Source organism: Mucor velutinosus (assembly GCF_035048745.1).
Source record: "Mucor velutinosus strain NIH1002 chromosome Unknown tig00000165, whole genome shotgun sequence".
Taxonomy (NCBI): domain Eukaryota; kingdom Fungi; phylum Mucoromycota; class Mucoromycetes; order Mucorales; family Mucoraceae; genus Mucor; species Mucor velutinosus.
Window position 1 is genome coordinate 1594279 of NW_027041913.1, and position 15028 is coordinate 1609306.

Consider the following 15028-nt stretch of genomic DNA (forward strand, 5'->3'; position numbering starts at 1 on the left):
ATTTAAGGGGCGTTGATTGTAATTCCTGTACATCATGAGTCCTGGATATCAGTGTTATACGAGTGCCAGAATGTAATGAGACAAGTGTTGCTTTCAACTATTGAATGGATTGCACGCCAACGTTCTTCTAGCGTCATACGCAAACTCACATCATGTATTGACGTCGATGGTGATGAGCAGACAAAGAATACGTTTCTCCTTATTAGTTAAAACCAGATCTTACAAAATTCTCAAAGATGCATCATATCACACTACCATATTTCCACGGGACACTTGTATGATGAATCCAGAGATTTTTTTTTTTACTCCTATGCTCTAACATTTGGAGCCATACTGAATAAAAAGAAATCCAAAGACACCTTACCGCAAGTCGAATGATATAATGGTCGTGTTGATCTGCCACCTGGTAAACTGTTATGCGATAGATCCATATTTTACATGGAGGCTCGATATGCATGTTGATGTTGGTTGCGCAAGTATGTTTGAAAACCTTAAATCAAGCCACAACATTCTCGCAGCCCCATTTCCTTTAAATTTTATTGAATTAAAAATGACTAATCACTATTATCGTGTATACTTCAAGTTTTGTGAGTGTAGCAACATAATGTAGAGCTAGCAAATCAGAGCCCTTTGGAGGTCCAAATCAGGTCAAACGTTAGATCTAGGATATAACGCTTAATTGCATCTTCTTTAAGCTACCATCTCTTGGCTTTTTTCAAGGCTGTAGATTTGAACGTTGATGTAAGCTGGCCTTATCAATGTGTAATAATTATGCAGCCATTGGTATCTTGTCGATATGGCAATGGAAATATTACATCAGTCAGAAAGTATATCGTTTTGACTGATTTGTTGTGGTGGGTGGCCGAATCATGTTCATCACATACATGCCTGCAATTTGGCTGTCGCATAAGAATAGATACTCGATCCTCAATATGACAACTCAAACCAATCGATACAATCTCTAATAGCTAATTAAAAAGCGATCTGCAACGTTATCAATGTTATATTGACTCTCAAATTCAGACAGTAACTCTAGTTATGAGTTGATTACGTTTTAAATTGGGTGGCATTTCCACATTTCTCAGGAGAATCTGCACTTGGATGAGCATTTTCATCTCTCAAAACTAAAACATTTCAACAAAAACCATGAAAAGTACTTAGGCTGAGCTATGATACTCTTGGATTCGCAATCCCCTTCTCATGAGCTTCTAAAACATTGATTGCCTTCATTAAGAAAGGCATCCTGGCCAGCCAAACCAATTTCAATCTCCGTCCCATTTTCAATGGTCAAGATTGGACAGATCCTAGTCAAGATGAACACCATCCATCTATTTTCTAAAAATCGACTATACAAGTCGTAATATTTGGCCAATCTTCCCTTGAGCTTTCTTGGAGTACTTTTCAAGGCGCATACAATGGTACCAAGTAAGATAGATGTTTTGAATAAACTTACTGATTAATTTATGAAAGTATGAAAAGAGGTTTCTGGCCAAAAAGTCGAGATTTTCCATATCAAAGTCCTACAAAGATGATTTCAGAGGCTACGTTAAATCGATAGAAACATTTTGATTCAATATATGCCATAGGAAAAGTCTTCATTTTTGGGGTCAAAAACACGACCGTTCGATTTTCGATGAAAACCATGAGGGGTACCTCATGCTTTTTGGTCGATTTTTGGCTACGTTTTTTTTTTTTAATCCCCAGAAAGTTGAGCAAAGATGTCAGTAAGTAAATGCTAGATGAGAGTATTTGTTTGGTGCTATTCTGGTAGTGTAAAACGGCACCTAACACGAGAAAACATGGCTTGAATGTGTCTAGATTTCCCTGTGATTTGCATACTTTTGGGTAGCAGGAGGTAATGGCAGTATGTTGTATATCCGTATATGGATTGTTTCCATTGATACAGACGTGGGGCATTGGAAAACAACCAGATCCGCGGTTACAGGCCGTTTAAAAAGAATCTTCATGTATTGCTGAAAGCTGAAAAGTAAGATTTCAGTGCATATTAGATGACCAAATCAATGGTTCGTTTGCGACTACTGCCTGCCCATGATGCTCAGCGTACAAAATGTCGTATATATATATGCCATATGTTTGTGTATGAGAAACAAGCCAGCGCAAATAAACATCACTATTAACAAGTCGCAGCATATACGGTTCCGTGTACCTATGTAATAGTGCTTTTATTCATGGAGAACATTCATTTTCTTTACATTATACCACAATATCATTAGAGCGCACAATTAAGTAAGCATCCAAACGCACATGTATGCAAAATATTGAATATCACAAATAACCGTGCATGAATACAATACTTGTTTGAGGAAGGAAGAAACAGATCGAACGCACTAATGCAAGATGGAGATCCATGTTTGATTGCCCAGAGTATCCTTGCAAACATAAATGTGCTGATGATCTTGTTCATGAAACAGCAAGAAGGCACTTGCTGTACTGCTTCGTGTGGCATTCTCAGCTTCTTGATCCTATATTTATCACAGCTGGATGTTTTAGGAATGAGGTTTTAAAATAGATCCATTGCCGTTCAAGATTTGGTGTATGACAAAATAAATAAATCGAGGTGTGTAACTTGATTCCCCAAACCAATAGGCAATAAAATAATGGTTTCATTTTGAATGATCGTGATAGTCTGGCGTAATATTTTTTTTTATTATACTAATGAAGGTCGACTGTATAAAATCGAATGGATTATATGGATGGCAAAAGAAGAGAGTGAGTCAAGCTGGAATTGTGATCATCGAGAGAGAATAATGAAAACCAACTCTATTATTATATTATTTGAATGTTGAACAAAGAAATTACAACTGCACGTGGAGAAAATGATGGGACCTACGGCTTAAAGCATGTAGGCCAAAACAGCAACGCAAGCAAGGGAAACAATTGCTTTTGAGGGAGACATGGCAGCAACGCCATTACCGCTCTCTTTAAAGATAGAGCCTGCAGAGGTAGATGTGGCAGCTGCAGCACCAGTGGAAGCAGCAGATATGATAGCGGAAGCTGAAGCGGCAGGCAAGACATTGATGGGAACATCAAGATGGGTATTTGTCTTGGAGTCTAAAAAGACAACCTTGTAGGCGCCAGGAACCACGGTGGTGGGGATGTTGTAATTTACAGAATGTTCATAGTAAGTAATATTGCCGTTTTGTTTAGCACTGGCAGTGGTCTTTGAGACATCCACTGAAGCAGCAATGGGATAAGTGAGATTGCTACCGGCAGCAGCAGAATCAAGTGAGATGGAGAGAGCAATATCTAGTGTATACTGTGAGTACTTTGATGGGCGATAAAATGTGCTGTAATGGTGTACCTGACACGACATTTTCAAAGAGTTGAATGGTACATGGTAAGATTTGGCCAACAACATAGGGACCATTGGAAACAGGGCTGCTAACATTGTAGTTTTGCATGGGAGCAGTTAATTGAGCTGCTACGGAGGAAGCAGCCAAGATAATGCCGGAAGCAATAGCAGTGAATTTCATCCTAGTTTTGTGGGTTGATGTTTGAGAAAGAAAGAGAAAGAGAAAGAGAGAGAGGGAAGAACAAGTCGAGGATGTGTATCACCTTGAAAAAATAGACATCTTTTTTCAGGTTACCTATTCCCTCCCCTTTCATTATTTATAGATCAACCATCATTTTATGTATACAAAGGTATTACAAATAACACACACATTTTATATTTGAACTATTTGGTTTTTATTACGACACAACCAGCCATGTATAGCAACAAACTACTGCTATTATGATTATAAAATAATATATCAATTTAAAGATGATTAAAGGAGAAGGAGGGAAAAGGGGCACAACATCGTCTTAATTTAACATATTTCCTAATATAGCCGCGATTGTTACCGAGAAAATCATCTTGCCCATATCAGCAATGACATGGCTACCAATGGAAGTGGTTACGGGATTGCTAGTAGTGGAAGGAGGAATAATGGCCCCACTAGGTCTAGGAGAAGTAGAGCTGACGGATACGATGGGAACTCCGGTAGCAGAGGAGTAGTAAACAGATGCACTGCTTGACCAAGCTGCGATAGATGAAGGAGTAACAGATGCTACAGAATTGAGGGGTTGAGATTAAGTAAGGAGAGTTTGGCACATTTGACTCTAGAACACATTGATTGTATATATATATATATACCTTCAGAAGCAATAGACGAGAGAGTCTCAGAAACAGCAGATGACAATGAGGAAATCTCAGAAGCAGCAGAGAAAACAGCACTCTCAATGGCGCTTTCTGTGACAGAAGCAGCTGACTCACTAGCAGAAGCACTGACATCTTCAGAAGCAGAGGGAGTGGGAGTAGCAATAGCATCGGAAGCGGTTTCTTGAGTGGCAGTAGCGGTTGCAGCAGCAGTAGCAGCCTCAGTAGCGGGACCGGTCAAATAGTTTTTGATCTCATCACCAGTCAAGAGGGTCTTCCACCAGTAGATGTCAGTAACAGCAGCAGGCAAGGTAGGCACGGCAGGCACATCTTGTTCATCTGTTTGGCATGTGTGAGATCAAACATGAGATGCATGGATGGCGATGTACACCATGAGTGGGCAGCTTACCTGCTTGAGCAAAAGCCAATTGTTGCAAAGAGGCGGCGAGGACTAAGGAAACGGCGATAGTAGACTTCATTTTGCGATGAGATGAAAGTGAAGGAGAAAGACAGAGAATAAATCGATAAAAAGAAAGACTGAAATCGACATGTATTTATAGTCTACAGCAAGATCCCCTTGAAAGCATGTCTTTGATTGTACTCAATACAGGGGAAGTAGGACATGATAATAGAGAGCAACAACAACAACAACAACAACAACAACAACAAAGCACCAGTAAGCAGCAGCATAAACAAAAGAGGACAAGGCCCTGCACATCGATAGAGAGGAAAAGAGGGTGCTATACCACTGCAGGGATCGACAAACAAAAAAGCTAGTTTTATACACTCTGTTTACATGTAGTCAAGAGAGACAAGTGGTATCTCTTCTTGGTTTTGCATGCTGGAAGATCAGGGATGTTCATGTAGACCATCACACAAAGCAAGCAGGCCATTCGTTAGTGGAAATAAAAAAAGATTGTTTATTTTAAATGCTATTTACATTGACAGATGTACAAGGGATAAAAACACAAAATAAAACTTTTCTTTCACTGTTAGTGCATCATTTGAACAATGTAAAAAAAATGGAGAAAATAAGAGAATTGTTGTTGGAAGAATAGAATTAAAAAAAAAAACGCCCTCAGCACCGAACCATGATCATCAAGAAAAATTCGACTTGGATGATTAAGATAATATATAAGATGGGGTTGTTTATCAATTTAGATGAGGAGCTTCTCGATTTGAGTCTTGATGTTCAAGATTTGAGGCTTCAAATCAGAGGCTTCGTTGGTGGTGATGGAAGCAGAGATGACGGAGCGAGAGACACCACAGGCACGGCCCAAGGCAGTCTTGGAGGGAACAAAGACGTAAGGAACGTTCTTGTCTTCACACAAAAGAGGAAGATGAAGGAGAATTTCCAAAGGCTCGGTATCAGCTATCAAAAAACACACATGTTAATATACGACATGTATAATCCAAATCAACTCTCCCCCACCCCCCCTCCTCATCCATAGTATTCCGCTCTCTACTTACCAGCCATAACGATGAATTCAGAGATACCTCTGTTGAGGGTCTTGGTAGCTTCGTTAGCACCCTTCTTGAGTTGCTTGTAGTGAGATGCTTGTTGAACCAAATCAAGGATGGTGCTGGTCAAAGCAGCATCAGCAAGAGGGAAAGCCTTGGGGTTAACGGGAGCAGACTATAATTGTACACATGAGTTATCAATGTCTGAAGCCTTCAGCGGCTAGTCATCCTACTACAACTACTTACCATTTTATGATGTGTTAATACAAAGAGCAACTAATGTAAAAAAAAGAAAAATTTTCAAATGCTTTAATACCTGCAAGAAAACTTTTTCAAACAGTCACTGGATGGCTGTCAAAATTGTGAAATCAAAGGTGCAAATATGCTGGATTCAACATCCAATCAATGGATGTAGATCATTGTTTGACAAAATAGACTAAATCGCCAAAGAAGAGGGCGGTTGCGAATCACAAGAGCCCTGAAAAAATGGCAACATTGGAAGAGATAAATAGACAGGCATTGTTGATTTATTAAATGTGCATACAAGTGATGAAATAAATGTCAAAGTTATTTACAATATGTTACATGCAGATCACTCGGCAGGATGCATCATCTCTCTGTTCGGCAAAGGAGTTCCTAGCCCCATACTCGATGCCCGACTGAGGGATCCGTTCAGAGGACTGAGCTTCTCTACCACCGTCTTGAGGCCATCCCAAATCATCGAACATCTGACCAGAAATCCATAATAGGACAACAATTTAAGACCATCCGTATTATGTGTGTACATGGCCACCTTGATAATAAGCTTCAGTTCTCGCTGTATATGCAGATTGCCAGCAGTGACCATGCGATCAATGTCAAGCCAGTCGTCAGGGAACTCGCTCAATGACTTTCTATGGTCCTTGAGTATCTTTCCAAGACGAAGCATTACGGCCAAACTATCGTGGAAGCTGTCCAATGTCTCTCTGGTAGGTGTGATGCGCTCCTGCAGCGTAATTGAGTCTGGTGATGTGGGCGATCCATGGAGGGGCCTAGCGCCGGTCAATTCATCCAATCGATTGGCCGTCTGACTAAGACTGATCAAGGGCAGCAACAATCTAAATGACACCAACGGCCATACCACGCGCTTCATGGCTTCAATAGCATCGTTGTATCGCTTGGCTCGTCGCATATCTCGTTTGCATCTCTCTCTGCCGCCGCCAAAGATGTGGAATATAATCTGGAAATAGTACTCGTTGGAGACATTGCGTAGACGAGTCGCTTCAACTTGCAGTTTGGCCAGCACGCCAAATGCCTGATTGCTGATATTCGTAATAGAGTCATGCATCCAAAACTTGTTGATTTCATCGATCTGTTGACGTAGCTGCTGCTGCGTGTCTACAGCGCTGGTCTCGGGCGGTTGTGTCGAAAATGTTCTGGTCAGAATGTCTGTGATGGACAATTGCTGTGCATTCGCTTCTGCTATCATCTCTGCTGGCAGTCGACGTGCAATCGTAGATGAAAGTGACTCGTCCACTGCAGCTGTAGTGTGGCCACTAAAGTCTAGATAATATGCAGATGATTTCTCATACAAGTCTGCTGCATCCTCTAGCGCCTTTCCGAGATTCTTGCGCATAACACTGCTGGCTTTTAGGGGGAACACTAGCAATGATACAAGTCTATGCATACATGAGTCAATAGCATTCACTAACGCATTAACGCATGTGTACATACAGAGATATCACTATACCGATAATAAGATTAAGCGTTCTCCATGCCCCTAGCTCTGCTGCATAAGATAGTCTGTCATGAATGAGATCAGAGTACCCGGATAATAAGATGATACATGTAGTGAGCAGACCCTACACATCAGTTAGAGAGGGCTTGCTGAACCTGGTGACTAATAGCAGACTTACAATACTGCCAGCATAGGCCATGTTGGGCATCATCTTTAGTTTGGCAATGCAAAATACCTGGATAAACATCAAGAACCCCAACAAGAGTGCAGCATCCCACTCCCATCGTGGATGAAAGATGGCTCTTGTGATGGTCATGACGACAATACTGAATCCACCACCAATCAGTGTCCCCAGTAGGCGCTGAATGCTGAGGTTCAAGAACCCACCTACTGTATTATCCAGCACAGTAACCACGGATACACCTACGGCACAGCTTTCAGTAAGAAATTGTCCGCTTTTTTTTTTTACAGTACACACTCAAAGAGACTTACCAACCCAAAATACGTTAGGAAATATATCTGACACAGGGCCTATGATGACCAGTAAAGCCGCTAATGTAAAGGCAACGCCCATTTGAAATGCATATCTGTTATCAGTAGCCGTGCATTGCTTGAGAATCCATCTGAAAATCTTTGATTTCTTAATACGGGCAATCCAGGGATGACTCGTGTTTGTATTCTGCTGCTGTTGCTGTTGTTGTTGATGATGATCATCACTTCGGTGAAAGGGCGCATCTTCTACAATGGTGATGCGTTCCTGGCCAGGCACTTTGATCGTTTGCTGATGCTGCTCTTGTTGCTGCTGTGGCCCATTTTTCTGGTGCGGGTGGACAAATTTTTCAATAAAGCTGAACTGGAATGCCTTCTGATTCGAGTCTAATGCAGCCCACACATAGATGTTAGTTGTTGATACAAGATGCGAATTTTAGCAATTTACCAAGCGTGTCTTGAGACTGGAACGAAATGCCATCTTCTTCCAGTGGTCGAGCGTCTGTCTGATCCGGATCAATACCTGATAGTGTGTCATCATCTCGCACGAAATCTCGGATGGTGGAGCCTTGGCTGGTGGCAGTGGAGGGTCGATGCGCTTGAGGCGGTGATATAGGTCGATCACTGACAGACATTTTAAACAAAACAACTAAAAAAAAAAAAAAAAAAAAAAAAAAAAAAAAAAGTAGAAACTGTTTTTTTCTAAAACGTCAATGTTATATAGAAAATTGGTTCTGATGCATTGGAAATTTCTCCTATAAAATGATGACCAGAAACCACAAAATGCAAGATTAGCTAAAATGAGCTCATGGACCAACATTGCTCTTGCTCGTATTTGAAATAGCATCTCCTTCCAAAAGAAGGCTGTCTTCATCTTTATTGTGCTTTATTTGATCCTGATCTCTCGCTTGCAATGCAGACATCAACCTATTAGGAAATTTAAGCTTTTCCAGATGCTGATCATTAGAGTATATGGGGTGACACTATAAGGTTAAATGCACGTCATCAGGCATCATGTGTAGAGATTATCAATGTCTCGACATCTCTATCTTTTTGTTTGTTTCTCTCGCTCAAAACATGTTTAGACAGGCTAGTGCTGCTATCAAAAATCGTGAGTTGGCAGCAGCAAAATAACGCTCCATATATCAATCATTGACGCCTCCTTGTTAATTTATTTATTTTTTTTAGGCGTCATCATGTCTCAACAGCAGGTTCGCTCGTTTGGAAGCCTCGTTTCTCCAAAGGAACTCAAGTCGGCACTCTCCAGTGTCAAAGTGCTCGATGGATCTTGGCATATGCCGAACACCAACCGTGATCCATATCAAGAATTCCTCAACAAGAGAATCGCCGGCAGCCAGTTTTTCGGCATAGATACTATCAAGGACACTTCCAGTGACCTACCTCATATGCTGCCCTCACCAGATAACTTTGCGGATGCTGTGGGTATGCACTGATAGATCAAGCACGCGTAGTGTGAATGGAATGCATTATCTTCAATTACTCATTTATTATAAAAACAGGTAGATTGGGAATCTCTCAAAATGATCATGTCGTAGTTTACGACACTGCCGGCGTGTTTTCCGCATGTCGAGTTTATTGGACATTTAAGGTACAGTCATATAAGCATACATTTGACTATAAATGGGTGAAGCATCTTATCAAAACCTCCGTTCAAACAAGGCATTTGGTCATGACTCCATTTCCGTACTGAATGGCGGTTTACCAGCATGGGAAAAGGCAGATGGTCCTCTTGAAACTGGCTCTCCTGAGCCCGTGAAGCCTCAAGTGTACAAAGTGTCCCATGTCAACAAGGACATTGTTCGTGATTATGAGACAGTCTTGTCCAATGCTCGCAACATTCAGCAAGGCAAGGACGGTGCGCAAGTATTGGATGCTCGTCCTTATGCTCGCTTTATGGGTGAGGCTCCTGAACCACGTATCGGCTTGAGCTCAGGTCATATGCCTGGCTCTATTAGTGTTGCATTTAATGAAGTGGTGGAGTCTGGTCAGATGCTTGATGATGACAAGTTGCGTACAGTGTTTAAATCAAAGGGCGTTGACGTTGACAAGGAGATCATCACCAGTTGCGGTAATATTGCCATCACCTTTAATTTATGTGCATTTGTATTCATTCTATCTCTCTATAAACAGGAAGCGGTATTACTGCATCCATCTTGTATTTGGCTTTGGAAAGGATTGGTGCTCGCAAATTGGCTGTATATGATGGCAGCTGGACCGAGTATGCTGCAAAGGATGATGCGTTGATCATTAAAGACTAATAAATAGGGATGCATTTCATCATCATATCAAATGGCATTGATCATCTTGTATAGTAACCAAATGTTCATGCATTATCTAGCCCTGATTATTGATCTGTGGGCTGCTTGAATCGAATGCATGAATCAGAATGCTTGAATGCTTTTGTTGATAAGCAAATTCAGTAGTTAAAATCGCTTTACATTCAATGCTCATCATAATCTCTATTCCGGATCTACCATAGGCACATTGACTACTTCTGGTGAATAGTGTTGGAAATGTCATCTTATCATTGCAATCGCATGTCATCATTGTGCAGTCTGGGTAACAGTAGACGTCCTTCAGCATGGGCTCTTGTCTAGCAGTCGTCGTTATCCAGCATTGGGTAGAGTTCATCTATTCGCTTTTGTGCCAGATGTCAATGCACATCTCCTTCTTGATCGTTCCTGTTCCTTGATTCCTACTCTCGTGACTCCATTGTGACAAAGTTGCCTTGTATTTGAGGCTTGGTTGAAAAAAAAAAAACTGCTTCATTTCGGAAAAAGAGTTTGTTGTGCGGGAAAACAACTGTCAGATTTCTTACTCTTCTTTAACAAACCCTTATCCCTTTTTTTTTTTTCTTCATACAACAAGAAATCATATAATGGCTTTTGAATCTCGTGGCGGTCGTGGTGGTTTCGGTGGTGCCCGTGGTGGCTCTCGCGGTGGATTTGGTGGCGACCGTGGAGGTCGTGGTGGTGCCCGCGGTGGATTTGGCGGAGGCCGTGGTGGCGGCCGTGGTGGGTTCAGTGGCGGCCGTGGTGGAGGCCGTGGTGGATTCGGTGGTGATCGTGGTGGCCGTGGTGGTGCTCGTGGTAAGTCATGAAAGCATTGAAGTGAAAAGAGAAAAAAAATTTTTTTTTTACTTGAATGTATACATTAAAGTATTTGATAAGTGGAATTAATCATGACATATAGGTGGTCGTGGAGCTCCCCGTGGTCGTGGAGGTGCTCGTGGTGGCCGTGGTGGTGCTGGCGGTGCCCGCGGTGGTGCCAAGGTTGTTGTTGAACCTCACAGACATGCTGGTATCTTTGTTGCCCGTGGTAAGGAAGATCTCTTGGTTACCAAGAATTTAGTTCCCGGTGAAGCCGTTTACGGTGAGAAGCGTATTTCCATTGATGGTCCTGAAGGTACCAAGATTGAATACCGTGTGTGGAATCCTTTCAGATCCAAGTTAGCTGCCGCTGTTTTGGGTGGCCTTGACCATATCCATGTTGCTCCCGGTAAGAAGGTTCTCTATCTCGGTGCTGCTTCTGGTACCTCCGTCTCTCATGTTGCTGATGTTGTTGGCCCTGAGGGAGCTGTTTATGCTGTTGAATTCTCTCATCGTCCCGGCCGTGATTTGATCAACATGGCCAAGAAGCGTACTAACGTTGTTCCCATCATTGAAGATGCTCGTCATCCTCAAAAATACCGTATGCTCGTTCCAATGGTCGATGTCATCTTTGCTGATGTTGCTCAACCCGATCAAGCTCGTATTATTGCATTGAATGCTCACCATTTCCTCAAGAACGAGGGTCATATTGTCATCTCCATCAAGGCTTCTTGTATCGATTCCACTGTAGATGCCGCTACTGTCTTTGCTCGTGAAGTCAAGAAGCTCCAAGAAGAAAGAATCAAGCCTCAAGAACAACTTACTCTTGAGCCCTATGAAAGAGATCACGCTGTTGTCGTTGGTAAATATGTTAGAAACAAGTAATTTCAATGCTTGTAAGTATTCCATCATCCCCCTCTTTTCTCTATAGTTTTACATTTATCAATTCCATGTCACATCTTCTTATATGCTGTTTGTTCTCTTATCCTTTTTTCGTTTTAAAGCTTAGATTTCTTGTAAATAAAATGGAGAGCCAGTTTTTCTTTTTGTCTTTTTTTTTTTTCTTTTTATATAGTATCTTTATCAATAAATGTTGTCAATGCACTCTTCAATCAGTAAACAGGCTCAGAGATTGCATCTTGCCAGCCTGAAGAGTGGCTAGATCAACAGTTTCTATGTGATTTGGAAGGAATAGCCCATGGTTTGCCCTGCGACGACAGCTCATTAAATCTTATAATATTCGAAACGAAGGCGCAAAGCCATAGTATTCAAGTAGCAAATTCGGATTTTCATTTCCACTGTGAATAAGCTTACCAGCAACATAGCGCATCAAAATTTGCATGAATCAGCTTTACCGAAATCAATATGCCTCCTGTTCGAATTAGAAGTTGCACAGGCTGCAGAACTGCCCTTTCGTTCAGAAGACTTCAGCTACCAAAGATGTGATTCATGCCATGTAAATAAACTCGATAAAGCAATACATAACCAAATTTGACAGCTTTCAAGTCTTCATATATTGACATGTAGACCTTTCTGAGCCACCAGAATGACACCAGATTGTTGTATTCGAGTAGTAGTAACTTCCTGACACTGTTGCTCAACTTTTTGGGACCAAAAAAAAAACAGGGCCAACATTCCACTGAAAATCATGAGGGGTACCTCATGATTTTTTACGAAAATTAAACGATCGCCTTTTTCACCTTGAAAATAGAGACTTTACTATGGTATATATTAATTCAAAACGTTTCTCTCGATTCAAAGCAACTTCTGAAACCACTTTTCTGAGGTTTTCATATGCAAAATATGGCTATTTTCGCTAAAAACCTCATTTCATATTTTACCAAATTGCTCAATAATCTCAGTCAAAACACTTATTACAGCTAGCATTATTAGAAGCACCTTGAAAAGTACTTCAAGAATGTATTAGAAAGCGTAGGGTGATCATCACAATTTGTATAGTCGAATATCAAAGAATAAATTAAAGAAGTCGACAAAAGACAAAATTTGGCTAATCTTGAGCAGAGAAACACAAGCTGAGTTTGAAATAATTTTGGCAGGCATCGCTGCTGCTGGCTGACTCGAATGCCTTTCTGATGATGGCACTAGTGATAACAATGATGGATGCGATGCTGATTAAATGGGGATCATGGCGTTAAAAGTAAAATCGCTTGGCCTCAATACTTTTTTTGGGAGTTTTTCCCTATAAAAGTATCTTTTGCAATGACAATATCTCAAAAAAGTCGCTGTAGGTCTTACTACGCAAGCTCTGTATTTACACATGGCCAGCTTTATGCCGCCATAGCAAGAGCAACATCAGCGAATGGGTACCTCCCCCTCCTGACTCTGATACAACCTTTTACTATTAATTGGTTGTTTAAAATCTACTTGAAATGCCAGCTTTTTATTATCTCTGATTTGGAATGTCTTTGGTGAGAGCCCCACAGAGCGACGCCGACATCGAGCGTAGCGGGATTGATCGGATAGTCATATATATACCGTAGAAAGTTGTTCTTGACATGGATTTTCAGACACTCGAGTGTCGACAGTGCAACAAGTGTTACAAGCTCTCTTCATTGATCCCTCAAGCCAAAAAGTCCGCCTCCACCACTGATTCGATCGAACACTGTTTGTAGTGTTACTAAAATTCTCAGTTTTATATTTTTATATTTCTTTCCCTTTCTTCTACATAGCACCCAAATGGAGACAAACAAGGAAGAAGCTGTGCGCTGTCTTAGAATAGCCAAGAACCAATATGGCTCCAAGAATTACGAAGCAGCTGTTCGATTGACCAACAAGTCTATCAATCTGTTTCCAACAGACGAAGCCAGAGAGTTCCTACTAAAAGCTGAAAAGGCGGCTGCTGCGAACCCTTCGTCATCGGCTTCTTCGACACCAACGACCGACACACCATCATCGCCCGCACCGAGTCAAACAAAAGAGGCTCCAAAAACAGCAGCAAGAGAGAAACCTTCAGCAGGCCAGAAAGACGCAGACGTTCGAGAAATTTTATCTTGTGGAACTGATTATTACAAGGTTTTAAAGGTCGATAGGAAATGCACAGAGGTTGAAATCAAGAGGTCATATAGAAAGGTAGGGATCGCTTTTACGATGGTTTATTATACTGGATCTGTGCATATTCATTGTTGGACATTGGATAGCTTGCTCTTAAATTCCATCCTGATAAAAACAATAGCCCAGGCGCCGATGAAGCATTCAAATGTAATAGGTATAACTCTGTAATTCATTGGTACAACGCTACTGACTCTCTCCAAAGTGATTTCAAAGGCATTTACAGTATTATCAGATCCTCAAAAGAGAGCAGTACACGATGCTGGAGGTGGAGATCCAGAGCAACGTGGTGGAGGTGGAGGACCAGGTTTCTCAGGTTTCCGCTCTCAAGGATTTGGAGCATCACCTTTTGGTGAAGAGATTTCTCCTGAGGATTTATTCAACATGTTCTTTGGTGGAGGCGTAGGTGGAGGCGTCAATATGGCCAATTTGCACAGACAAGGTGGTGCCTCGTTCAGTTTTGGAGGACCAGCGGGATTCAGTAGCGCAACCTTTGTCGGCCCTGGCTTCCGTGCACGCACGTTCAATACCGCTCAAGCACAGCAGCAGTATCAACCACAGCAGAAATCAGGGTGGTCCATCTTCTTGCAAATTCTACCGCTTATTTTACTATTTGGATACACCATGTTTTCAAGTCTAATCACTGATACGACGCCCGTCTTTTCATTCCAATCTACATCCGTCTATTCCCAGCCTCGTATGACATCTAGCCTCCATGTGCCTTATTATGTCGAGCCAAAGGCATTTGAATCGTATCTCTCCAGCGGTTACAAGTTACAAAAGGTCGAAAAGCAAGTCGAGTTTGATTGGATACAGTCGTTACAGCATGCTTGCTTGAATGAACGTAAGCAGCAACAGATTAGGTTAAATAATGCTCGTGGTGTGTTTGGAGTTTTGGGTCGTAATGAAGAGCAATATCAAGAAGCTTTGAACATGCCATTGAGAAAGTGTGAAGAGCTGAAGCGATTCAGTTAAAAAAAAAATAAACGTTTATTTCTGTTTCAAGGAGGAGAAAGATTGGCA

General features: G+C 41.5%; 6 protein-coding genes across 6 annotated transcripts; 3 read left to right on the top strand and 3 right to left on the bottom strand.

Annotated features, from left to right (window-relative positions):
- Window positions 1-2854: 2854 nt before the first annotated feature.
- On the bottom strand, window positions 2855-3494 carry UTP5 (Small subunit (SSU) processome component; the record flags this gene model as incomplete). Its single annotated transcript, XM_064822839.1, has 2 exons — window positions 2855-3267; window positions 3323-3494. 2 exons carry the CDS (start codon window positions 3492-3494, stop codon window positions 2855-2857), a joined length of 585 nt encoding a protein of 194 aa, XP_064679439.1.
- A 1822-nt stretch (window positions 3495-5316) lies between these two features.
- ATC70_003480 (Phospholipase D) lies at window positions 5317-5869 on the bottom strand (the record flags this gene model as incomplete). Its single annotated transcript, XM_064822840.1, has 3 exons — window positions 5317-5531; window positions 5630-5795; window positions 5867-5869. 3 exons carry the CDS (start codon window positions 5867-5869, stop codon window positions 5317-5319), a joined length of 384 nt encoding a protein of 127 aa, XP_064679440.1.
- A 343-nt stretch (window positions 5870-6212) lies between these two features.
- On the bottom strand, window positions 6213-8461 carry ATC70_003481 (uncharacterized protein; the record flags this gene model as incomplete). The annotated part of the gene is made up of 5 exons (XM_064822841.1): window positions 6213-7278; window positions 7334-7461; window positions 7516-7760; window positions 7830-8213; window positions 8275-8461. The coding sequence occupies 5 exons, from the start codon at window positions 8459-8461 to the stop codon at window positions 6213-6215; spliced, it is 2010 nt and encodes a 669-aa protein (XP_064679441.1).
- A 442-nt stretch (window positions 8462-8903) lies between these two features.
- Window positions 8904-10105, top strand: ATC70_003482 (uncharacterized protein; the record flags this gene model as incomplete). The annotated part of the gene is made up of 5 exons (XM_064822842.1): window positions 8904-8937; window positions 9015-9269; window positions 9347-9435; window positions 9507-9915; window positions 9978-10105. 5 exons carry the CDS (start codon window positions 8904-8906, stop codon window positions 10103-10105), a joined length of 915 nt encoding a protein of 304 aa, XP_064679442.1.
- A 620-nt stretch (window positions 10106-10725) lies between these two features.
- Window positions 10726-11821, top strand: ATC70_003483 (uncharacterized protein; the record flags this gene model as incomplete). Its single annotated transcript, XM_064822843.1, has 2 exons — window positions 10726-10936; window positions 11040-11821. The coding sequence occupies 2 exons, from the start codon at window positions 10726-10728 to the stop codon at window positions 11819-11821; spliced, it is 993 nt and encodes a 330-aa protein (XP_064679443.1).
- A 1812-nt stretch (window positions 11822-13633) lies between these two features.
- Window positions 13634-14980, top strand: ATC70_003484 (uncharacterized protein; the record flags this gene model as incomplete). Its single annotated transcript, XM_064822844.1, has 3 exons — window positions 13634-14026; window positions 14095-14155; window positions 14211-14980. The coding sequence occupies 3 exons, from the start codon at window positions 13634-13636 to the stop codon at window positions 14978-14980; spliced, it is 1224 nt and encodes a 407-aa protein (XP_064679444.1).
- Window positions 14981-15028: the final 48 nt, after the last annotated feature.